General features: G+C 53.8%; 1 protein-coding gene across 4 annotated transcripts in view; it reads left to right on the forward strand.

The window, feature by feature from the left end:
- The window catches only part of EEFSEC (eukaryotic elongation factor, selenocysteine-tRNA specific), a 242,151-nt gene extending 222,294 nt beyond the window's left edge, over positions 1–19,857 (forward strand). For all 4 annotated transcript variants that reach the window (XM_039874606.1, XM_039874603.1, XM_039874607.1 and 1 more), the window contains one exon: positions 18,671–19,857. In XM_039874606.1, coding sequence (XP_039730540.1) covers positions 18,671–18,703 — 33 coding nt within the window. In that variant the 3' untranslated portion in view covers positions 18,704–19,857. The remainder of the gene's footprint in view (positions 1–18,670) is intronic.
- Positions 19,858–24,951: the final 5,094 nt, after the last annotated feature.

Genomic DNA, 24,951 nt, shown 5'->3' on the forward strand with positions numbered 1-24,951 from the left:
TAATGGGTTTCTCTGGTAGTCCCCACTTCTGCTTGTGGGGGTCATCTACTCAGTGCAGAAGACACACAACCCTGAAAGAAGTAACCTTGGCTAGCCTTTTCTAGTTGTTGGGTTGGGAGAGTCACTGGAGTAGCTATCTGAGCATGGGGAGGGTCACAAGCAGAGACCTGGAGACTCAAGTGGGTGCATGGGGTCAAGGGCTGGGGAACAGTGGGAATGAGGCAGATCTGGGAGCAGGGGACTCTAGATCAACACAGTCCATGCAGACAGAGCCTCACTCAGACTAATTCCCTAGGACCCCAGCTCCCTCAAAAGTGCACAGAGGTGATTCGAATTCTGGTGCATGCTCCACATTCTCCCTTCTCTGTTATGCCCAGCACCAGAAACAGCCAGCCCGGGGGTCACCTGGGGACAATAGGCAATGCCCTGGGCCTTTGTCAATAGCGTAATTTCTCTATACTTTCTCTTCCTACCCCCACACTCCTGGACCCTCTGGTGCAACCCAAGGCCTCTGTGGAGCCCAGCATTCAGCCTCTGTGGAGCCCAGCATTCAGCCTCTGTGCCATGTTCAACAGCTTGGGCCAGCCCAACCCAGCGCCAACCACTGGGCTGATTAGCATCTCAGATGGCTTCCTGTCAGGCCCCTGCCAGGCCTTGAGGCTGCTAGCTTTCCTAGCTCCTGTTACCAGTGCTTGAGCCTGGCCACCCTCAGGGGCTCAGCCAGAGTCTACCCACCCACCCACTGGGATGGTCATTGGACTCCCTGGAGGGGGCGAGATGCCTCAGGTGGCCTTTGATAACGATAGCCAGAGACTGTTCTGAATGAACAATTCTTCAAGGGTGTTGACCCCTCTTTCCATAGCTCTCTCTTCTAACTTTCTAGAATGCATTTATTCACTCATCCATTTAGGGTGAGCCCATGTTGTCCCCTGGTGGCTTTTCTTGGCAAACTGGCCCTAGGCCAGAGTCGTGCCTCCCCACACCAGGCTCCTCGCTCTCCCTTCCCACTATACCAGCTTTAATTCACTTCCTCAGAAGCTTCAGCTTCTTCTCTTTGCATGCACTGTTCCCTTTCTCTTACCATGGCTTCCTCATATACCTCCTTCAGGTCTCTGCTTTAAACATAACCCGGAGACCTTTCTTGGTCTCCCTGTTTCAGTAAGTAGCTCACCTGTCTTCTCACTCATAGCACCTGCTCTTTCTTTGATTGCATGTGAGAGGTACTTTGTCCAATGGTGATATCTTGGGTTCTCAAGCCCAAATAGGTCAGGATTCGAGCTCCACCATTTACTTAGCTATGTATTCTTGGGCAAATGGCTTCACCTCTCTGGGCCTCAGTTTCCTCATTTCTAAGTTGAGAGAAATAACAGAAGATACTCATAGTAGGTTGTTGTGGCTACATGGATTAATATAAGAGTACATTTAGAAAAGAACATATACTCGTTAGCTTCTGATGACATTGGCTACTTGTCTGCATACATTGTAAGCCCCATGAGGATAGAGATGAAATCAACACTTTCAATAGACATTCGTTGAGTAAATGCATGTGTCAAACCCTGCTTGGGCCTGGGGCTGAGAAATGAGTTCTTTACAATCCCACCCCTCAAGGAACTCACAGCCCAGGGAGGAAACTCCACAAGGGAAAGCAGGCCAATGCAACTGAGGACCATAGGCCTTTCCAGAAGATATCTTGAATAGCAGCCTTCTTGGTGTCTGGGAGAAGCCAGGGGCATGGCATGGGGCATGCTGGATGGGCGCCAGCAGTGTGGCTAAAGCTAAGGGTAGATCCACTGGGACCTTTGGGGGCTGGCAAGCCCAGCCCAGAGCCTAGAACTGATCCAGAGGCAGGAGGGGCAGGAAGGCTGGTTCAGCCCAGGTGTGTGCAGTGGATTATTGGGGCAGGGGGAGGGGGAGCCAGTGAGGAACAGCAGCAGGGACCCAGGCTGGAGACACTGAGGCTCATGCTGCCTCCAGCTTATTCTCCTGCCCAGAGCCCCTCAGACTCTGCCTTTCCACCAAGTGCTCATTTTAAGTCAGCCATTACTTTGGCACTGGAGTCTTTTCAACCCCACATCTCAGAACCATAACCTAAAGAAGGAAGTCCTTTTTTCTGAGCTTCATTTTTTTTCTCACTGTTTCTAGTCACAGCTTCTATGTTTTTTGGTTTTTGTTTTTTGTTTTTTGCATCCAGTCTGGTCACCGTCCTTTGGGAAACCTACAGAAAGGTCCAGGCCTCTACCACAGTTGTTCGTGCACCTACCTATACCCCTTGGCTCATAGCTTCTGCCTTCAGCCAGCCCTTTACATGCTGGCCACACCACCCTCTGCAGTGCTTTCTCTGACACGCCCTGCCTCCTCCCCAGCCCAGGCTCTCTTTGGCCTGGCCAATGCTCTGAAATTGCCGTTATAGGTGGGGTTCTTTGGTCTGACTCTGCTTAGGCCAGCTGGCTGCATCCCTGCCCCAACACTCACCTACAGGCTCTCTGTTCTCCAGTAAGGAACTACCCGGGCCTGGGCCCTCCTGAGTTTAATGGCCCACTGTTATGCTAGGGTCCCTTCTCCTCAGTGCTGTCTCTCACTAACCTTGCAGTCCCACTACTGCAGCCTCTCAAGCCTTCTCTTCATTGACCAAGTATTTTCACATGGTGTGGCCAGTTGTCTAACAGAGAGGGGCCAGCCCTGTCCATTCTAAGTGCCTGAACTCTAGGCCAGTGCTCTGTGAAATCCAGTCTAGGAAACGTCAAATGGTAGGTGGGGGCAGCTATCTATTCTGCTTTTCTGACTAAAGCAGAAGTTTCCCCAATTCACAGGGCTGCTGCACAAGCTTCAGGCCCTTCCCCAGTCCACTTAACCCCTCTTTGCATTCCTGGGTCAGAAGCCAGAGGGGAATTAGTGCCACCCTAATGATTGACACTTGCCCAGGGACCTCACCCTCCAGGAGACAGAATCCATTCTCCACTCTGGCGGGTGCTTTGTGGGGGATAGACAGGTAGCATTCTCCATCTGGTCTTTCCCAGCACCCTCCCAGCTGTCTGGGACACAATGTTCTGTTTGACCTTAGTTGCCAGGTGAAGAGTCAGCCCAAAGCTCACATAGCCATCCTAAGCCACATGGCGGTCAATGGCAAAGCCATGTCCCTAAAGAGCACCCCCCGCCCCCAAGCACTTGGGAATTGACCCCGCGCCACTAGGTAGGGCAGGCTGCCTGGTCACATAAACACAGTTCGTTACAGGAAGATGAGGAGGGCTTTAGGTGTTCATTCGACACACTGATTTTAGGGACCCACACTGATGGGGAGAGTGGTATGCTTGGCCTCAGGAGAGGGGACGGTTGAATCAGCCCCAAGTGTCCCATTTCCTGCTGACTGTCTGATATGGCCTAAGCCGATCTCAGGCCTAGAGCACATGTGCACTAAGTCACCTGGGGTGGCCAGCTGTGGGCCCACAGGCAGCACTTTGTGCTTTCAGCTTGCGGAGCACAGACCACCTGAAGTAATGCCACCAACCCAGGCACTGATGATGACTGCCGACATTTGGGAAGGGCTCGCCACATGCCAGGCAGGTGCTGGATCAGCTCTTCACATACAGCATCTTCACATACATCTACAACAAGCTCTAACAGCTTCCTGAGTCTAAAGCCTCATGAGAACTCTGGCTAGGCACTTCTCAGAGTCACCAGAATGGAGAAGGCCATGCATTCATGGAGCTTTCCTACACGCCATGCCCCTTATCTGGCATGAACCCTCATATTGACTGTGTGTATTAGAGATTGTGCCCATTTCCCAGAAGAGAGAACAGAGGCGGACTGCCTGCCTCGAGAAAGCACACAGCAAGCCCATGTTGGGACTAGGCTATGTGGATCCAATCCCACCCTCTTTTTCACGTGGGTAGGCAGGCCGCCACTTAAATAACCGAAGTTGGGTTGGTAGGGTGGCTGAGTTGGTGGGCACAAGCAAGGTGCCATCGACTTGGATTTTAGTCCTAGAAGGAGGAAAGCCAGGTACAGTAGGTATACTGCTCCCAAATGGCTTCATTTTATAATAGAAGGCACTGACCCTGAATTTTTTTTTGTATCATCATAGTTACATCATTGTCTTATGAAAGTGTTTTGCTCCAGGAAAATGTAGTGAGGGCTTTCCTGCCTACGTAGAGAACTCTGAATATAATTTATACTGTCTTGACAATTCAAGCTTATGATGAAGACAACAGTGTGGGACTTAGAGGAGTTGTTCCATAGGGCCTGAACTGATGCCCAATAAATGAGTTGGATGGACCATTCTGGGTTCAAGTATATAGGGGTGGATGAGGGCTGCAGGGTGGTGGGCAGGTGGCCTAGCATCTCAAGGTTGGAAGCACCTTTGGGGGTCAGCCAGAGAGGCCATCCCAACCCAGGAAGGGCGGGGGCTCTTCTACCTCTTGGGAAAATGGTGGAAGCTAGTGCTTCAAGGAGATCTCCACAGCTCATGGCTGGAGATGATTTCATTTCTGGCCTTTTGGAAGCAATGAGCAGACCAGCAGCCACTGTCTTCAGAGATTAAGACTTCAGCTGCTTGCCTAAGGCTGTGCAGTTAGTTCAATCACTTGATGCTACTGGCTGAGCACCTACTTTGTGTCTAGTAATGCACTGAGTGCTGTGGCCACAGACCCCATCTGGCAGAGCTTCCATCCCAGTACGAGAGCTACCACTCAACTAAGTTAGAGTGTCAACGTCAGTGCTGATAGCACTGAGGTTGCTGATGGCAGAGACGTAGGGTGCTTTGCTTCCTTGTGGACAGTGGCCAGGGGAGGCCCTGCTGCTAAGATGGCATCTGAACAGAGGCTTGGTGAGGTGTGGGGAGCCCCAGGAAAGAGCATGTGTGTGCCCATGGATGTGCATGTGCATGCCTGCGTGGTGTAGGGTGTGGGCCCCTGGAAGATTTAGAGGAGGTGTGGGTCTACCTCTTGTTGACAAGGCAAACACGGAGCATAGGGGTGCAGCTGAGCTTTCAGCCTGCTCTAGTATACTGCCTTTCCAGAGGCCAGCCAGCAGGGCATCATCTCTCAGGTGCTCAGCCCAGCGTGAACTCGTGTTCTGTTTAGGCTTCATAATTTAACAGTTCTCCACATGTCACTCTTCCTTCTCTGGCAGTCAAAGCTCTAACCTCCCTACTTTCCAAAACAGAGAAAAGGGACTCAGAGTTCCCAGAGGCCTCTCTGCATCTGAGATGAAAAATCTTGGAGGCTCTGCACCCTGCTCCAGTCCTGCCTCTCTCATCCATAGTCTGGACCAAAGGGTTAAGTAAAAACTGCTGAAGTGTACCTGGAGGCTATTGCCCTCACCTCAGCCCGGCTGTGGTTTGCCACGCACGCACATACTGCAGCACGGGCTCTGCTCTGCTTTTTCCTCCACCCTGTCCTTCCCTCTCCCGCCCCTTCCCAATCTCACACGTATCTCCTATAATGCCTGGGCAAATGCCGTCTCCTCTACAGAAAAAATATTTGCTGAATAAATAAGTGAGTGAAGAGTGAATGGGAAATGTTAGAGGCCTCAATGCCAGACAGTGGCTACTGGTGTACTCATTGCTTCCAAAAGGCTAGAAATGAAATCATCACCAGCCCTGAGCTGTGGAGATCTCCTTGAAGCACCAGCTTCCACCATCTTCCCAAGAGGTAGAAGAGCCCCTGCCCTTCCTGGGTTGGATTGGCCTCTCTGGTGCCTCCAACTTTGAGATACTAGGCCACTTGCCCACTACCCTGCTGTCCTTGCCCAATACCATGCCCCAACCAGCACAGCCATGGGCTTCATGCTGAGCAGAGTAATGGAGGCTCTCCAAGTTCCCAGGCTATTCATCAGTCTTCCCCCTTCCACCACACTACACTGGTGACTATTTAACAGGCCTTCAGAGGGTCATAGAGGTGACGTGCCTAGCACATAGGATGCTGCGGGAGCCTGCCCTAGGCTTACTCTCTGCAGAGTTCCATGTGCCCCAGACTGGTTTGGGACACCATGATTGGAGAAGCAGGTAGTGGGTACAGCCCCTCTCCCCGGGGCCCTGCCAGTGTTTGCTATCTCCTAGCCTTCCAGGTTCCTCTTGGCCTGTCAGGGTCTTCATAAGACTGTGGCTTCCTCTGAGCCCAGCCTTGGTCTACCTTAGCCCCTTCTCTGACACCACAAAGGACCATGCGTGTGCAGACACTCCTCTGTGGGCACAAGGCCATGTGTGGCAACTCACACCTCAGTACCAGTAGCACAGGTGCCTGACATTTAAGGTCTCCACAAACTTAATTTGGAAAAACAGAGGACAAAGACATAGTTTCCAAGGCTGAAGAAGACAGGGAACATTGCCAGAGTCCCTCTCTGTGCCATGCTCTCTGCAGGGGTCTGATGTCAATCCACTCACTGCCTCCCTGAGGAGCTATTCCCCACTCCCCACCAAAGCAGGGGCATTGTTTGGTCCTTTTCACAGACATGGAAACTGAGGTACAGGGGGGCCATCCCCCAAGTACCCAGCAGAACTGGGAGCTCCTGACCTTGTGACCTTCCCATAGCTGGTTGTGGTGCAAGGCAAAGCCCAGGAAATAGGCCATGATGGCAGCCATTCCTTGGTACACAGGCTGTGATTCCCAGACGAGAACAGCCATGTGTTCATACTGGCACAGAGACACCACAGATGGCTCAGTACTGTTATTGGTACATTCTCCACCCTGGGCCAGTTCTCCCCTGTCCCATGGAACCCTGACTCCTGAGGATAGAGGGACGCCTGGTTGGAAGTACTCCAAGCTGAAGCCTACACACTCCCCCAGACTCTAGGGCAGCCTCCCCAGATGTAAAATAGCCCCACCAATTCCCGATGAAGGATCTGAGCCCTGTGGCCACAAAGAGATTGAATCACACACAGAACCACAGGGTTTTGGAAGAAGGACACACACCAGATAGGGGTCCACATCAGCCCATCAGCGACTCATGGGACAGCACTGAGCCAGAGGAGGGCACTCCATCCCCATCATGCCTACAGGGAGCCCCAGGGCTGGTGGCAGTGGACAGTGAGCCATGAGACAATTACAATGCAAAGTGTAGAGGGATAAGGACCAGGATGTGGGGAGGAAGCAGTGATGCCACTAATAGGTACCTACCCTGTGCCAGGCCCCATGCTGAATGTGGGAGACTCAAGTGGGCATGAGGGCTGAGATGGAGAGAGCCAGCCCAGGGCCTGATATCAGGCAGACACACAGCAGAAAGCTGTCAAACAGACCTGGTATGCATGCAATAACAGTCCAGCCAGTCTCAGAGAGTGTGCTGGGTGTTAGTAGGGTAAGGGTGCCCAAATGTCAGGAGGGCGGATCAGCCCCCCACACACACTGACCTCCCTGGACCCAAGCCTGGGACTTTCTTTTTGGGGGCATGCATGTGCACATGACTCATTGTGCCCATGTAGACAGGTGGCCAGCCCTGTGTTCACCCCAGCTACAGCCAGGGAAGGGGTAAACCATGGAAGCCTATAGCTGTCAAGAACATGGACAGGGACTACTGAAGCTCACCACCCTCCCTTCCCTGTCAGCTAAAGAGGACAGCCAGCTCCTGCCCTGCCCACCCCTCTCCCCCACTCTGGAAAGCAGGCTGATACAGTCAGTAATCAGGATGCCACATATGGACCCTGGAAGATGAGTACTCCCCAGGCCTTTGTTCACCTTCATTATTCAGGTTTTTTTCCCCTGTCATAAAAATGACATTTTTAATATGTGGAATTTTTTTTTAAGAAAAGCAATATGAAGAAGACTTTTATTGTCAATAAGCTCTACTTTTTTAACCAGTTATCTTAGTTTCTGCTCTAGGTATTTTAATTGAAGATTAACTGCTATTAAAGAGTACACATTTAAGGAGTGCATGTTTAGAGTATTAAAACTCTGCTCCCTCAGTTGTGGGGACAGTCTCCATGGGGGGCCATCAGGAACCATGCACTCCCCTACTGTCTGCCCTAGGTGCTGTCCACGGAGGAGGGTACAGGCAGGAGGGGCAGGTTGGGAAGAGTCAGGGGACCACAGTGGCCTCCTGGAGGCAGAGCCAGCTGTATGTCTTACTCCCATCATCCCTCATCCTGACCAAGGAGGAAAGCAAAGCTCAGAGTGAGGCAGTAGGGCCACCGTGTCACATGGCCTAACATCCAGACCCAGCCACAGGCTCAGGGCTCCATTTCTAGCAGCACTACATCACCCATCCCCTACTTGTCCCTTGTCCTCACTGCTCTCTGAGGCCTGGTCACTGTCCTCTGGCAATTACCTAAGACTGATTTAGTGGCCACTATGTTCCAGGAGCTGAACAGAACCTACTGAAGCCAGCAGTCCCCAACCTTTTTGGCACCAGGGACCGGTGCTCCTATAAGAATCTAATGCCTGATGATCTGAGGTGGAGCTGAGGTGGTGATGCTAGTGCTGGGGAGTGGCTGCAAATACAGATGAAGCTTCGCTCATTCACAGGCTGCTCACCTCCTATTGTGCAACCCTATTCCTAACAGGTCATGGACCAGTACCCAGTACTGGCCCATGGCCCAGAGATTAGGGACCCCTACTCTAGGGAGTCTCTTGTTCAAGAGGTGTGTTTGTGTACATGCTGGTGCATGTGTGCATGCATGTGAGTGTGCATGCACATGTTTGTGCATCACTGTCAGTCTGGCCGAAAGGTGGCCCTCTTTGCTGCTGTCTGATAGAAGAGAGATGGCCCCTTACCTCCAGCTACCTAGAAAAGAACTTGTGTCATCACTTCTCTGCCACTCTGTGGCCTTGGGAGAGTCATTTTGTATCCCGGGGCCTCAATTTCCACCTCTAATGATGGAATTGATGGTGTACCCTCCTTGTGTGAGTTGAGGAAAAGTGCTTTTCCAAACCTTCCTGGACCAGGCCTTGTGCCAGACTGTGGGATCTAGTCTCTGCCCTCAGAGAGCCACCTTTGGTTAGAAAAGGGAGCTCACATGCATGCACCTGTGATGGAGGTCATGCGGGGTCAGGACCAAAGCCCGTGGGTACCAGGCCATGGTGCAGCAGAGAGGAGTCCAGCTCAAACCAGACTGAGTTTTCACTCAGCCCACCACATATGTCATCCCTGTGTGTCTCAGTTTCCTTGCATATAAGCAGTCCCCTGAGGAGTAGTTGTGGAGTTGATGAGCATTGTTATGAAAGACTTCTTTGAACAGGGCCTGGCATATGGTAAAGGCACCCCCAACGTTAGCTGGTGTTCTTTTCATGATTTTCAAGAAATGGCTGGTGCCCAACTTTGGGGCAGTGTGGGTCAGGCCTGCCTTACACAAGATGGTCTTTCCACTTCAGGCCTCCTCTCTGCTATTTAAGCTACTTTCAGTGTCTTTCTGAGCTGTGGCCAAGGCCATTAGGCTCCCCCCAACTCATTGGCAGCTGGAGCAGAGCAGCTCCCAGGGCTTGTCTCTGGAAGTCTCTGGAGATGAGTTGCCTACTCATCTAGCCCACACTGCTTACTCACACTGCCCGAGGTGTGGTGGCCTCCAGCCATGCCATTTTGCCTTTTGCCAACTGCTCCCCACTCAGAGGCAATTTCAGCCCTTTGGCCAGGTCCACAGCCAGACTCTCAGGCCTGTGACATGTGGACAGCTTTGTAAAGCCCTGGGTCTGAATGGAAATCATTGCTGTGTGACCTTGGATGGTTACTCCCCCTGCCTAGAAAGTGACTTACTTATAGAATATCTGCTGATCTGTGCAGCCCAACTCACTCAGCTCCCTCCCTCCCTCTGCCCTGGAGCACTGCAGGGATCCAGCCAGGCCCAGTCCCTATACTCTAGACTTCCCTCTCCACTCAGAGACTTTGTCAAACCTCAGCCCAAGGCCCAGCCAAAAGAGTCCCCGGGAGCAGTTCTGCCTGGGCTCGCCTTTTGGAAACTCGGCTACTCAGAGGCAGCTCAGCTCCTTCCCCAAGTTGCAGGGCCTCTACCCAGCATACCCCCCACCCACTCATGGAGCTCCTGGCCCATACCCCCTGAACAGTCAGATACCCACATGGCTGTTTCCACCTGTGCTTATAGGGAGCGTGAGCTGAAGGAAAGGGACTAGGGTCCAGGCTCCCTGAGTACTAAGGAGCAGGCCACCAGATCTGGGTGAGCTCGGTATGTGGGATGAGAGGGTAAATGCACTCCTGCCTCCTCCCCCACCACGACCTCTGATATCCTGCTCTCCAAGCCTCCTATAGATTGACAGGGCCTGACTTGGCTATGGAAGGGTGATTAGGAGCCAGACAAGCAGATAGATGAGTTCTGACTCCCTTCAAGGGGGAGTTTGACTTTGAGAGAGAGCCAGCTGTCAGGGCCCGGCCCACTGGCAGACAAGACAGAGTATTGGTGGGCCAAGGTTGCCAGTAGTGTCCCTTTCTGGAGCTGCTAGCTCCAGAGACCCAAGGTCTGGATGTGGGGCAGATTGTGTAGGGCCTTGGTCCCTATGGAGGAGGGAAGCCAGAAAGGCATCAGAGAAGGCCAAACCAAGATATTAAACCTTTCCCTGAGAGACTAAAGGAAGAGTAGGGTTTTACAGGTAGATAGCATCATGGGTCTCCCAGGCTGAAGGAGCACCTATATAGAGCCAGGGCAAGGGTTAATAGTAGGGCCCTGTGCAGGGGTGAATGGTGCTGGTGAGAAAGCGCTGGATCTGCAGGAGGCAGTTGATGAGGAGCTGCTTAGAGGAATTTGGACTGAGGAATGGTTGAAGATTTCTGAGCTGGGAGGGATGATCAGGTTTTGTTCTGGAAGGATCTCTTTGACCATAGACACAAGAGCAGATCAGTAGAGAGAGCTAGTGGGAGAACAGCCTGGTGGCTCCTGCCAGGAGGCCAGTGTCCACGGCCCCAGTGCCAGAAACCGCTCCTGCAGGACCTGCTGGGGCACTGAGGGAAGGGACCCTTGAGGAGCCCAAGGCAAGCCAGCAGAGCTGCCAAGTAGGCTCCCTACTCTCAGCTGTACAACCTCAGGCAAGGGTTTAAACCTTGCCTAAGCTTCCAGGCTGCACACCAGGAATGGCCTTCATTAGCCCTACAGCCAAATCAGGGGGATATGGCCCCACCCCAGGTGGATATCATGACTACCCTGGGCCTCTCCTGAGAGGGATACACGGGAGCCAGTGTTGGATGATATTAGGTAGTTCAGAACCCCTGCCAAACCCACACCACTGTGCCTGTCCCCCAAACACCCACCCCTCTGTGTGATAACAAACTTTCCTTCGCTTCAGCTACTCTTCTAATTGAGCCTCTGTCTGATTCTAGAAACCATTTCAGAATGGTTTTGTTTTTGCCTTAAAACAGAATCTTTCCTTCCACATAATGCACTGGTTTTCCCTCCCCATGCACCCCCAATCTCCAAAGACTTGACTACATTATTATTTCAATTTATACAGTTTGGAAAAGATTTCTGCAAAGGGTCTTTTTTTGTTTTTGAAGAATTCATCATTGCTGCTAAGAAGCTTAATATAAATTAAAGAAGGAATTAGGCAACATTAAGACATCAAAATGGGGTATGGGCACCAACTGCCTCACTTCCACCCAATCAAAGGCGACACATGGAGCCTGTCGAGTGTGCGCTCCAGAACCTCAGAAAGCACGATTCACGATTCCAATAAAGGGCCTGTTCTGTCCCCTGCCTTCCCTTAATTCCCTTTGTTTCAGGGACAGCGGAGAACATTTCTGATAAAAACTTAATCACCTTATCTTTTAAAGCAAATTGTGTCTTTGTTTACATGCAGGACCCATAGCTGGAAGAGAAAAGAGGGAAAACTAGGTGGCTGTCCACTCCAGCCAGCCACTTAAAGGCTTCTGCTCCCAAGGATAAACTCAGAAACCAGGCCTGACTGGGAGATGTCAGAGGATTCTAAGGTTACCACCACCCCTCAAAGAGGAGTTTAACAGGAAGGGAGCCGACTGGTATCCAGGCTCTCTCTCTCAGCCAGTCTCCCCTTTCTCTACCCAAGCGGCACTCACACTGGCCCCTTTTGCCAGCCCAGCCCTCCCAGTCTGGCCTACCCCTGGCCTCATCCTCAGCAGTACATCCTGCACAGGCCACTATGTTGGCCACATCAGAGGTCTTGTCAGGTCCTGCACCACCCATACCTCCCATGATCACCTGTGACCTATTTGGGGTGACTTCAAAATTGGGGACAGGTGGGCAGAGACCTCTCTCTTCAGGTGAAGTGTGATACTGGAGCCCACTGTGTAGCAGTACAGCTGCCCTGTTTGAGGGACCTCAGCCCGACTGCTCAGGGCCACCTTATTGAGAGAGGTCCCCTCCTTTGAGCAGCCGCTCCTGCTCACAGGGTTAGCATCCAGTTCTTACTCAAGGCCTGGCTGAATTCAAGACCTTGTATGGCCACCCAGCTCCAGCTACCCCATACGTCAGTCCAGCCCAACTGCCAGGCATGTACCTCTGAGCTCCCTAGTCTATCTGTCATCTCCAGATGCTAACCCCAAAAACGGCCTCGCCCCTTGCCCCGGCTCTCTTTCTGCCCTGTCATTTCAGCCTCTCTTCAGAGCTGCTTATTCCAGGAGGGGGCAAGCGCTGGAGTGGCTAGAGTTAGCTACAGCCCCATGGGGCCACCAAGGGGGCTAGCGACCCCAAGTTGCTTGCAAGGGTTCAATTCCCACTGGGAGGGTACAAGCCACCCACCAGTGTGGAGGCCCCTCTTGCATTCTGTCCCCCAACATGAAAGCGACACCAGCAGTTGGAGGCAATTTACCAGCCTTTGATGGTCATGTCAGGGCAGCACCCATGGCCAGGGCTTGGGAAACAGTTGTGCTTCCCGCATTCTTCCCTGATTACCCCCAGCCTGAGCCAAGACCCAGCAGCCTCCAGCCCACTATGCCTTTGTGTGGAGTTGGCGCTCAGTGAGAAAGGCCAGCCTGGCCCTGGGAGAGTGTTCCCAAGGAAAGCCATGGGCAGCAATGTCAGCCCCAGGGTCATGCCGGCCCGCCCCCGCTGCCTCCTTGATCTGAGCTCATCAGGAGTAGAGCAGGGCTGCCGGGCTCCAAGAACCCCTAGACTTGGGGAGAAGGAGCAGGGGATGTCAGCTGAGACCCTGTGGAATGATGGTCATAGTCTGAACCTCACACGCATGCTGCATTTATTTCACCCTCTTGCCCACCCTGCCGTGCTCCAAGTCACATGAGGTGGGAGCCTGCTCTCTGAGTCTGGGCATCTCAGTGGGCCACAGGCTTTCAGATAGGTAATATCTTATCTTGGAAGTTTGAGACTCTGTTGGACCTCTTCTCTTTGCTGCCCTGCACTCCTGGGTGAGACTATTCATTTCCTGTTTTCATCCAGCAAACCCTCCCTGAGCCCACATGCCAGGCCCCATGCCCAGCACTAGAGAGGTAGTCCTAACAGACCACCAAGGAGATGAAAACATAAAGCAAAAACCACACTAAGTAGGGTTCCAGGAGGGATCCCACTCAGCCTGGACAGGTAAGGGGGAGCCTTCATTTGGAGAGAATGGCTTAGCAGGAGTTGTCCAGACAGAAAAAGCCAGAAAAGTGTTCCAGACAAAAGGAGTGCATTATGAGGGCCTGATTGATTTCTTCTGGTTGAAGCATGGAGCATGGTTGGAGATGGGGCTAGGGAGTGAGCAGAGGTGAGGCGCAGAGGGAGGCACATGCTGGATGATGCAGAGTTGCAGATGCCAAGTAAGAGGACTCTATGCCTGGCGGTAGAACCAAGCCCAGATTATGTGTCTGTGCCTTAGAGCAGCCCCTTCACAGCAGAGGCGGGACCAGGGAGGGGCAAGGATAGAGAGCAGGGGGTGAGCCTTTGGGAGGTTGTGGAGGGTGAATTCCTAAGCCTGTGCCTGCTTTTGGTGCAGCAAGAATTACTAGTCTTGGTGCAGCAGCAGTGTCAGAAACATGGACTTCCAGGACCTGAAAGGAGCCCTGAGCATTGCATGCCTCATGGTTCTACTCAGCCCTGTCCTTTACCAGGCAGCGCTGGAGAGCTGTAGAGACCATATACCATGGCCGAGATGGTGGTGAGCTTCCTGGCCCAGACAGCTCTGAGAGCCTTCACCACCTGCCCTCCCTCCCTGCCCATCCCCCTGGGGCCCTCTCCCTCTTCTCTGCTGCCTCCCTAACCCATCAGTTTAGCAGCCAGACTACACTAGGAGGGCACTGCCTCTTCTGGGTGCAGGAGGCCATGCCAATAGCCCTGTAGTAGACAGCCCTGTGAGTCAGAGTAGAAACTTGGGAAATAAAGAAAAGTAGAGGGAAGAAGAAAGTGTTGTTTGTAACTGTACTCCTGACCCCAGATGGCCTAATGGATAGCCTTCTAGTCTTTTCTTTCTTCATCCCAGGACTGGAGCCGAACTCACAAAAATTTTGATTCCAGCATGTTTTTAATTAACGTTATAACATCAGTCTTCTTTGTGTAACTTTAAACTTTTCTCAGGTGTCACTTTTCATGTCCCAGAACATTTTGCCACAGCAAATGCATGCTGGTCCTATCCTGACTGTGCTCCCCTTGGTCTCAGCATGCCCTCCCTGGTGAGCTCACAGACTGGGGATCAGGAAGCCTCACTGAGTTGGTCTTTCTCTGTCTCTCCAGAACTGAGTGACCTTGGGCCAGTTACAACTCTTCTGGGCCTGTTTCTTCTTCTACACTGCATTGTGAGGATTAAGCGCCTCCATGTGTGGTGACACAAATCTCCTGTTGCTTGATAGAACTGAATTCCTAGAATTGGGTTGCAGGGTCCATGCTGTGACCATTTGGGTTGCTTAACAGCCAGTGCTTGCCCAGCAGGGCCTCATTCAGTATTCATTCAGCAGTATTCTTTGAGTACCTATTACAGGTGATGTTCTAGGTGCTGGGCTTACAACGTGAATAGAGAGGGGAAAATCCTTGCTGAGATAGGATTTATATTTTAGCAGGGGCAAACAACCAATATCAAATTAGGAAATAATAGCATATGTTAGAAGATGATAATAGCTATGGAAAATAGAGTGAGGTAGGAGGGGTCAGGGCAGCAGAGGCGTGAAGGTGGTCAGGAAACCTTTATTAGGAGATGACTGTTGTACAGTGATTCCAGGGAGAGGTGAACCTGGGAGCCATTGGAACTCCTGGGGTAGGAATCTTTGAATGCACAGGCTCAGGTGGGAGTACATGTGACATGTACTGGGCATGGAGCGAGGGTGCAGTTCAAAAAGTCATATGGGTCAGGTGGGAAGAGGGGGATATAGAAGTCAGAGGCCAGGAACCATCCCAGGAGAGGCCACACACTGCTGCTCCACCCACACGGCCTCCCAGAGAGCGGTTCCTAAGAGAGAATGGTATCTCCATGAGAGATTGTCCTACTTCCCTCTGTGTCCCCAGGGTCCATAGGAAATGCTTAGGAACCACTAGTGGATGCTGGGCAGATGGATGGTTGGCACTCAGGCACCACCCTCACCATTCTGTCCCCCTAGGTTGGTACATGGCTCCTGCAGGTCTCCAGGACCTTCCTTGGTTTGGGCTTCTGCAGAGCTAGGCACATGGGGTGCCTTATGGATGTGGTATGCTGCAGGCCACATGCCTTCACCCATCCTTGAGTGTCACACTCATATAACCCTTGGACTTGGCACTCAAACTCTCTTTGCTTCAGACCTTTGCCTGGGATCTCTGCGTGGCCAGCCCCATGTCTTCTGGCCCCCATTCCAGAATTCTTCCTCAGAGAAGTCTGCCCTTGGCACATGGGACTTGACTGCTGTCCCCTCCCAGGAACACAGTGGTTTTGTTTCCTTGATTGCCTGGTGGCTATCTAGATTATCTCACTGACTTGATTACGGTCTGCTCTTTCTCAGACTAGTAAACTCAGTGGGCCAGGCCCTGGTCTGCATGTTTCCCACCAGTGTCCCTCAGGCCTGGGGCATCCATGAATATTTTTGAGTGAAAGTCCAGGAGCAGGATGGGAAGTTCAGCATGACTCCAGCCACCTAGCACCCTGACCTGCCCCTCACTTCCCTCCATTTGCCACTGCAAACAAAGCAGCTCCCATTGACATTAATGTGAATCCAAACAGCCCAGCAGCCCCAGCAGACAGGTCTCTATTGGTCAGGTTTTATGGGCGATGTGTTCATGCCACCTTGGAATGGAGTAGAGGTAAACAAGCCTGACCATCTCAAAAGAGCAATTAAATGGCCACTTCTTCACCAGTGCCAGATAGATTTTCCAGCTCTGTCTGCTTTAGGTAGTGGGAGATATGCACTGTATGTAACGAGAGCCATTTTGGGCGAGATGGGCCGCCGATTGAGCCACACCTGTCGCCCCAGCCTGACACAGACGCCGGGGAGCCCCGCACCTCTTCAGCCATCAGACCTCCTGGCACCAGAGGGAGACAGGCTGCCCATGCCATTTGTCAGGGTCTGGTGCCAGCCACCTTCTCTGTTTGCAGAAGGAAGACCGGGGCTCTGATTTGGAGAATCAGATACCTGCAGGCCTGGCGCTTGCTCTTAGGGGCTGGCCCAGGGCCATTCCCACGCCCCACACCCCATCCCAGAGGCAAGGAGACCAGCAGGGTGTGGAGCCTGAGATTAGACATTGTGCCGCCTAGCAGGAGGGCTGCTCCCCTTGGTACAGACCCCCAAAGGCCCACCGTGTCCTGGAGCCCCGTTAATATCAGTTTGTGTCTCAGGGGATGCAGACTTTGCGATGGCTAGCAATCTCACCTCCATCTGTGGAGAGAGAAGCAGAGTCCTTCTTGCAGTGGGGAAGTCATTCAGAGCCTCCTAGCCACTGTTTTAAATGTTCAGGAGCTGCAGGACGGGTACAAAATGCTCTTACAACCTGCATTACCCTATAGAACCATTTTGGGGAGTCTACTTAAGGTGGACGCCCCCTAGAGTGACGGGCTGGGAGTAGTAGCCTGCATTTGCCACAGATGCAGGCCCAGGGATCAAATCCTATCTCTTCTTGACTAACTGTGGGGCCTCGAGTAAGCCATTGCCCTCCTTGCTCTTAGGGCTCCATTTTCCCATCTGCAAAATTGAAGGGGTTGCTGAAATCATTAGCAAACATACATGGAGTGCCTGCCTAGTCTAAGCAAGAACTAACCCACCTGCCCCTGCCCCCCAGCACTCCCCTAATTGAGGCACACTGGGCCAGGTCCTCCCATCACTGAAGCTTGACACCTAAGCTCCATAGCTGGCTTCTCTTCTGAGCTAGCACCCAAGCAAGACGGGCCAGGGAGGAACCCCTTTAGGTGCTAGCAGACGTAGAGCACGGTGCCTACCCTCAACTTACCGCCAGATCTGGGCATCCACTGGCCGATGCAGCCCCACTAAGCAAATCAGAAGTGCCTCTGGGGGACACAGAGGCCTACCAGGACCCTTCATTTGGCAAGCAGGGTGTGGGATGAGCTCTATCCCACTTGCCCTCACCAGGTTATGAAGGCTTCATATCCAGCTCACCCAGAAGTTCCAGGTGCTGCCACCCAATGGGCCTGCTTGCTGCATACCCATCTCGTGGTGCTTCCTCAGCTCAGCCTTGCCACAGCCCTGCCAGCTTGCTCCCACCAGGGCCTCCTAGCATAGTTGTGGTGTTCACGGAGGGTGACAGCTTGTACCAGGGCTCTCCACTGATGTAGAGCTGCGGTGGGGCCTGGCATCTGTGCTCAGGGCCAGCTGAGTGGTCTCATCCAGGCCAGCAGCCCACAAGGAGACTGTGCCGTACTACCACCAAGTAGATTCCTCATAAAAACAAGCCCCTGATAAAGGATACTATAACCTGGTATTTCAGGACAAGCAGGGTGGGAAAAGAAGAGTATTCCAGGCAGAGGGAACAGTATATACAAAGGCTCAAGTGTGATGGGAGCCCAGGAGCAGCCCTGTGTTCCTCAAAGCTGCAAGGAAAGCACCAAAACAGTTGGCGGGGGGCGAGGGCGCTGGAAGATTTCCCCTCAGTAGTTCGGCTTGAGGGAGTGAACAGAGAATCTGTACTGTAAATAAGCAAGTAAGACAGGGTGGGAAGCAGAGAGGCTGCTTCCACCCCCACTTGGGGACAGGGGAACAGCATCTATCTTCCAGAGCCCAGTGAGAAGGACCCCTAACAGGAGCTCTGGCCAAAAGAGTAGGGTCAACACCCTGGCCACTCTGTCCTCCTCCCTCTGCTCTGCTGAGGTTCCCATTAGCTGAACTCAACTAGAGGCCGAGGGCATGGGAGCCCACAGTGCCGTCAGCAGAGATCAGCATTTCAGGCCACAGAGCGGTGGAGAGTGGAAAACGCCTAGCCTGGTGGGCCTCAATTTTGAGGTATGGGTCTCAGCCTGAGTATGCCGGAAAGCAATGGGACCATTCAGAGCAGAGGAAGGACATGGACACCGGTTCTGGGGCTGATCCCCACGGGGCCCTGAGTCCAGGACGGGTGGGTAAGCAAGGGACCAGGAGACCAAGGCAGGAGACCTACTGAGCTCCAAGCTAGGCAGACCAGTAGCATAAACTAGTGTGGTGGGGTGGGTAAGATGCAAGGATTTAGGTGACAAAGTGGACCACAGTCCTCAGAGATCCATTGGCTAGGGAAGGAAGCAGAAGGGGCAAGCCCAGAGGGGCGTTGGGGGGTCTGAGCTCGGCCTAAGGGTAGGTGGGTGTGAAGGTTGGCCAGTACAAGTGCCCATTCAGGGTATCAAGTGAGTAGCCTAGGGAGTGTCAGAATGACAGGGTCTTCCATTGTGCCTTGCAGGTGGCCTCAGCCCCGAGTCCAAGAAGATCCTGACTCTCACCCTCAAGAAGCGGAGCCGGGCTGGCCGAGTGGAGGCAGCCAAGCAGGAGGAAGGCGTGGATCGGCCTGAGCCTGCGCAACATGTGGCACTCAGCCTATCTTTTAAGCGTTATGTCTTCGACACCCACAAGCGTATGGTCCAGTCTCCCTGAGTGCCCCAGTGATCATCCCCAGGACCTCCGTGCCCAGGCCTAAGCTAGGCCAGAGTGCCAAACACCCAACCAGACATGCCTTGACTTCCTGCAGTCTCCCCACAGCCCTATAGGCAGCAGGCCCCCCAGGCGCAGCGTTCAGCCCCAGTGAGAAGCCCAGGGAGTGGTGCGAAGCAGCGTCCTTCCACCCCTACACCCTCCCACTAGGGGATAGCATCCAAGGAAGAATGGGCCTCGGCTGGAGAGCTGGTAGCCAGCGTCTCCCAGGCTGCCCAGCTGGTGGCCTCATGGAGGGTCGCTCCCCACTCTGTCCTCATCTAGCTGCCGGGCACTTGCCAGCTGCAAATAAATGTCTCATGGTGTCCCCCACGGCCGGTCTCTGCGATTTCACCTGAGGGATCCCTCACCCATACCCAGGGCTTCTGCCAAGGTGGGCTGAGGAGTCCACAGGATATTGGAGCCTAGGCCAGGCCGGGTAGCCCCTGGGGTCTCCTGGTCCTTCAGAGGGCATAGGGGTTCTCTGAGCATCTGAGTCCGAGAAGGACACCTGCAGGATGTCAGGGTACAGTGGGGTACTGGGCCAGGGCATTGGGCAGAGGTAGGCTAGAGGGGTTTCTCTTCCATTCCGACTCTAGGAGTCCCTAGGTCCCTGCCTTCATGTTTGGGGCCCACATTCTCCCCTGAATTTGAAAGTGAGGGCCGGTAACAGCCTTGCACAGAGCATACTGTAGGCCAGGGGAAGTGAGATCAGACCTTGCTCCTCTGCCCCCTGCACCCACCTTGAAGCCCAAGCTATTGATACTCAGAAAAGGGTGAAATGGCAGAACCAACTGATTGAGGGGAAAACAAAGCTTTTAAAGATATTCATAGGATGAACAGGTGTTCCAACGTTCCTTTATTTGGCCTCCAGACAGACGAAGAGGCCTCCCTTTTATCTCAGTAATTGGTTGTATTATACTTTAATTTTCAAAAATGGCATTAAAAATATGAACAGAGGCCGGTTTCGATCAAATGACTTAGAGTTGTTAAGCCCTGGCGCTGCCAGCAGAGAGGAAAAAAGGAGTGATGCTGCAGAACATGCTGTCCCTGTATGCGGCGGCCCACAGCAGGCAGCCCTCATTAGACACACTAGCAGTAGGGCAGGGCCCCTTGTGAAAGGGTGCAGGTGAAGGCGGCTGCCCAAGACCCCCACAGGCCCTTGTAGGGACCCGTGAGGGGCAGCAGTCAAGGGCGACAGCTGAGACCTGGGTGGGCAGAGAGTGTCCAGGCCTGGCCCCCACTTCTCCCTGGGCTGGAAATGAACCAGAAGAAGAATTTGGGGAGAATGACACAAGGCCCTGAGCACGACTCCTTCTTCAGCTGTGGGATCCCAGGGGATCTGCCCCCCAGCTCCTGGGAGCCTTGCTGCCACCACCTGACGGGATGCCTCCAGTAATGGCAGTGGGCATGTTGCATGGCCCACCCTGCCACTATGGGCCAGGCTTTGGCCCCTCTTCTGTAACCCCCACCCCTGCCCAACAGACCATCTCCTTGGAGAGATGGTATCGTTGAACTGAGGCCGCTCTAGCTCAGGGAGGCAGCAGGCTCCCAGTGAGGACTCCAGGGCAAGGCCCTGCAGCTCCTGCTCAGCCCATTGCTAGGGGAGCAGGATAGTCCTTTGTGAGTGCCTAATGGTGCCAGGTCCAGGACTGGCCACCTCCCGTGGCCACTCAGCTCTTTGGAGTAGACACAGATGGGTGGAGCTGGGGTCTTCAGGGACTTGCCTCTTAGATGAGGAAAACCCCATCCACCATCATTCTCAGAATGTGAGCAGCTGAGGCTGGAGAGGCCGAGTAACCCCACAGCCAGGCCGAGTCTTCCTTGGCCAAGGGCTGTGAGGCCAACCTCTCCATTCAGGCCCCTCTGGGGGTCCCTGCAACTTGGGATAGAGAATAGCCTGGGCTCTTCCCTGTACGGGTTGTGTGACCTTAGGCATGTCACTGTCCCTCTCTTTTAGTGGGGGGGACATGTGACCTAGTGGAGCCATCCCTCCCTGTGGGCATAAAGAAGTGCTTAGTAAGCAAGAAATAGTTCTGGGGACAGATCCATGGGGGTGAGGGAATGAAGGACACAGGGTGAACTAGAGCCACTGCCTGAGTTACATCCTGGCCCCTCTGCTGTGACCTTGGGCAAGCCCCTAACCTCTGTGCCTGCATATCCCATGTATGAGGTGATAATAAAAGCAGCTGTTTCATGGGATTGTTCAGTCACCTAGGAACACTGCCAGCCATCATATTATCCACAGCCCTGGGAGTGGGGCCAGCAGACACAGTTTCTCCACTGAGATGAGAGGCCCACAGACCCCCTCAGGAATGGTGCAGGCAGACCCAGACCCAGCACTGCCCTGAATGGCCATTTTTCCAGGATCTCTGTGAGGGCCCCCATGTCCATCCACACCTTTCTTCCCACCTCACATCTTGCCTAAAGACATCACTCCTCCAAGCCCAGGGTGGGGGCGGTGGGGGCGGGGGGCTCAGGTGGAGGAAACTGAGGCACAAAGGGGAAGAGGGAGCAATCCATGGCTGTGCCTACAGTGTGGCCGACTGCCACAGAAGGGGCCCCTATCAGGCCTGGCATCAGTTGAAACCCGAGTGGCCCATGAGCCAGGTCAGGCTAGGGCGCAGCCTTTGAAAGGGAGGCACAGTGGAGCTGGTGGGCAAGGGCAGGGCCAGTGCCCAGTATTCTAAGGACAGACTTCTCCTGGCTCCCAGCATCCCCAGGCCTGAGAGGAGAGGGCTATGGCATGCTAAGCCCACTGCAGCCACCATCACATGTATAAACTCAATGAATCTGCTCATAGGGGTGGTCTGGGAAGTGTCTCTCCAATTTTACATGGGGGTGGGGGGATGGGGAGGCAGGGAACTAGGCTCAGCTGGCCTAGCCATTGCCTCAGGTAGAACTGGGATTTGAACCCAGGTTCTGGATGACTCCAGGGTCCCCCCTGACCCCAGCGCCTTGGTGTATGCTTGGAACAAGGTGCCCTCTGGAGCCTGCTTTGGGCAGAGGATAGGGGGACAGCAGTGCCCAGCCCACTCCCCTGCCTGCCTGCCTGCTCATCCAGAATGAAGTCATGGGTAGGCATCCTGCCACAGGCCGGGGCAGGAGGGGCAGCCGTGATCGGCAGGCCCCCGACAAGTCATGCTAATGCACCAGCAATGAGATAAGGCTTATCTGGAAATGTCCCTGGAATCGAGACTATGATAGAAACAGGCTTCTGGGTTAATATATTTTTGATAGATAAAGTCTCGTAAAGGGAAGTCCTAGGGGCCCAGGGCAGGAGCAGGGACAGCTTCTGTTCTCCTGGCAGTGCTGTGGGTATGTGTGGGTATGTGAGAGTGTGTGGGGTGGGCTGGAGTTGGGGGGGGACGGTGGGGGTGTGGGCATGTGACTGGGTGTTTTGTGTCTCCATGTCCCAGGTGTCTGTATATGTCAATGTCTGTGTGTGTGTGCGTGTGTGTGTATCTTGGTGTGTCTTGGTTGTGTGTATTTGTGTATACTCAGGGAAGGTTTGTCTGTCAGGCTATGTGTCTCTTATGTCTGTGTGGGAGGCGGGTGAAGTAGAGGGCTGTTGGGTCCAGTGTGCACAGGATGGTTGGTTACATGTATGTCCAGGGCCAGTTTGTACTTTGAGCCTCAGGGGCTTGCAGTTTGGTGGGGCCTCTTCCTCAGGACCTGGTGGTATGGGAGGAGGCTCCTCACCCCCATTCCATAGAACCAAAGTCCCCCTCAAGGTGGCCTAAGACCCTCTCAGGATGATCCAGGCCTTAGGCCTCCGCAGCCTCTTCTGCCTGGGCAGCCTCCTCATGAGTTTAGCTTTCCAGGTTTCCTTCTGGAGGCCAAGGCCAGCCTCCACTCTTAGTTCAGCAGTGACTGGGGTGAGGGGTTGACCTCTAGCCAAGGGGCCACCTGGGCAAGGTCTTGGAGAGAGAGGAGTTTGCCAGAGGGAGGGAGGATGACATTCTGGCAGAGGGAACAGCAGAAACAGCGGCTCTATCAAGAGTGCTTAGTGGGGCCTTCGAGAGGAAGGTTGAAGTCACGACTCCCCAGTCTTCCCCAAGTCCCTGCTGGGCCTCCTGGAACCTTCACACAGGCAGCCCTAATTAAAAAGAGTAATCAGCACTTGACTAATAATGGAATCCAGCAAGCCATTAATTAGCCTAGCTCAGCCAGCACTAGGGCTTAACTGCTAGGAGGCAGCGGAGGCAGCTAGAGGATGCTGGGGGGCCACTGTGTACTCCCTGGGGACAGCTGACCCCAATTCTGGTTTTCTGTGGGAGTCCCTTCTTTCTCCTGAGCTCCAGTGGTGGGGACAGCTGTAGAGGCCAGCTGGGTGGGTTGAGGCCTTGAAGGCTGCAATAGTCCTGAGGGCATAGGCAGGGAGAATGTGTCAGTTGGGGTTTTAAGAGACCCTCAACTTCTCGCCAGCTCTGGACACTCAAACACTGACTTCCCAAGGCCCACCAGAAGGTCAAAGAATGTGGGTTGGAGAAAGACCCCCAGGATTGGTTGGTGATTGGCGGCGTGAGCCTAAGGGAGAGGGCCAGTATAGTGTCAGGCTTTGGAGGAGGAAGAGGATGTCTGGGAAAGTTTGAGGGTTCAGCATAGGGGTGGAATATCAGAGTAGGGATGAATTTGGGAAGAAGCCCAAAGTTGATTATTCCACATTTATTAAGTGCCTCCTGTGTGCCAGGCCCTGGGGTCTTACTGGAGTGGCTGGGCAGGAGCAGCCTGGACCCCGAACCCCCTGCCCCACATGGTGGCCTTCAGCCCCTGTGCCTGGGCAGCGTCCTCTGTGCAGTGCTGCCATCAGGCAGGATGGGGCCGAACCCTCCCCCCACCCCAACCCAAGCCAGCAGGTCAGAGGTCATGTGCCCAGAGTCTCCCAATGTGCCCCACCATGAGGTGTTGCTTAGTCCCCCACACCCCTCCTATGTTCTCACCAGGTCTGGTAGGGAGACAGCACAGCACAGAGAAACAGCCACTTCCTGTGTCCATAGCTGGGGCTCCAGACAAAGGCCAGCCAGGAGCCCAGGCTGACCTAGGGAGACTGGGGTAGGGGCCAGGTTCAGCCACCAGCCTCGCCCCTTAAGAGATACCCCACAGACTCTGCCCTATGCCTCCAGGCTTCTCGCATAGTTACCACGTCACCACTGGGCAGGGCCGGATGTTGGGCTGCTAACTGCCACTTCATTCCTCTTGGCCAGAGCCTCTGCTCCCCTGACCTGCACACTCACCACTCCCTCCCCAGGGTGGGTCCTGTCAGCTCACCTGAGCCCACTAGCCCCATCACCATTTGAAGCAGGTGACCAGTGAGGGTGCCTATGGCTGGACACAGCTGTAAAAGCTATGATCACTGGGCTCACCAAGGGACCTCAGAGGGGCCATCTGGGCCCTTTGTGAGGCCTGTGCACCCTGCCTCCCCAGCATGCCTGACTTCCATTCTGCCCTCCAGCCTCTGCCTCTGCCTTTGCCTCTGCCTCCTTTTCCACATCCATCTCTCTCTAGTCCTTCAGAATGACCTTTGCTCCAACTGAGGTTAGGTTACTTCTCCAACTTACTACACCCTGAGGCCAGGGCCTAGCCCTGAGCAGCAAACCATAGGGGAACAGATTGGAGGGCAGGCTGGGGGGTACCTGTCACCTGCAAAGGGTACCTGTGGAGTCCAGTGAACTCTCTTTCCAACACTTCTTTGCATTTTCCACCCTGGTGCCTGCTCCTCCATCCTGCAGCCTCTGTGGGGGCCCCTCCTCTTCCTGTCTCTTAAGCTTCCTCTAGCAGGTGAGAGAGTCTGAGAGAGAGGCTCTCAGCTGGAGATGTAAAAGATGGGAGCAGACCAGGTGAGTTGCAAGAACCAGACCTTCCCCTGAAACTCCAGGGAGAGGGCTTGGAAGTCCAAATTTTCCAAAGGTTCCAGAGCTAGGGCACAGACCAGGCCACGGAAACCAGATTCCTGACCCATCGTCTGCCCTCCCAGCTTAGTACCCAAGCAGGACCTCCCAAGCCAGTCCCTTACCCTGTCCCTACACTGTCACCACCATCACCATGGCTAAC

This window comes from Pteropus medius, unplaced genomic scaffold, assembly GCF_902729225.1.
Source record: "Pteropus medius unplaced genomic scaffold, Ma_sr-lr_union100, whole genome shotgun sequence".
Lineage (NCBI taxonomy): Eukaryota > Metazoa > Chordata > Mammalia > Chiroptera > Pteropodidae > Pteropus > Pteropus medius.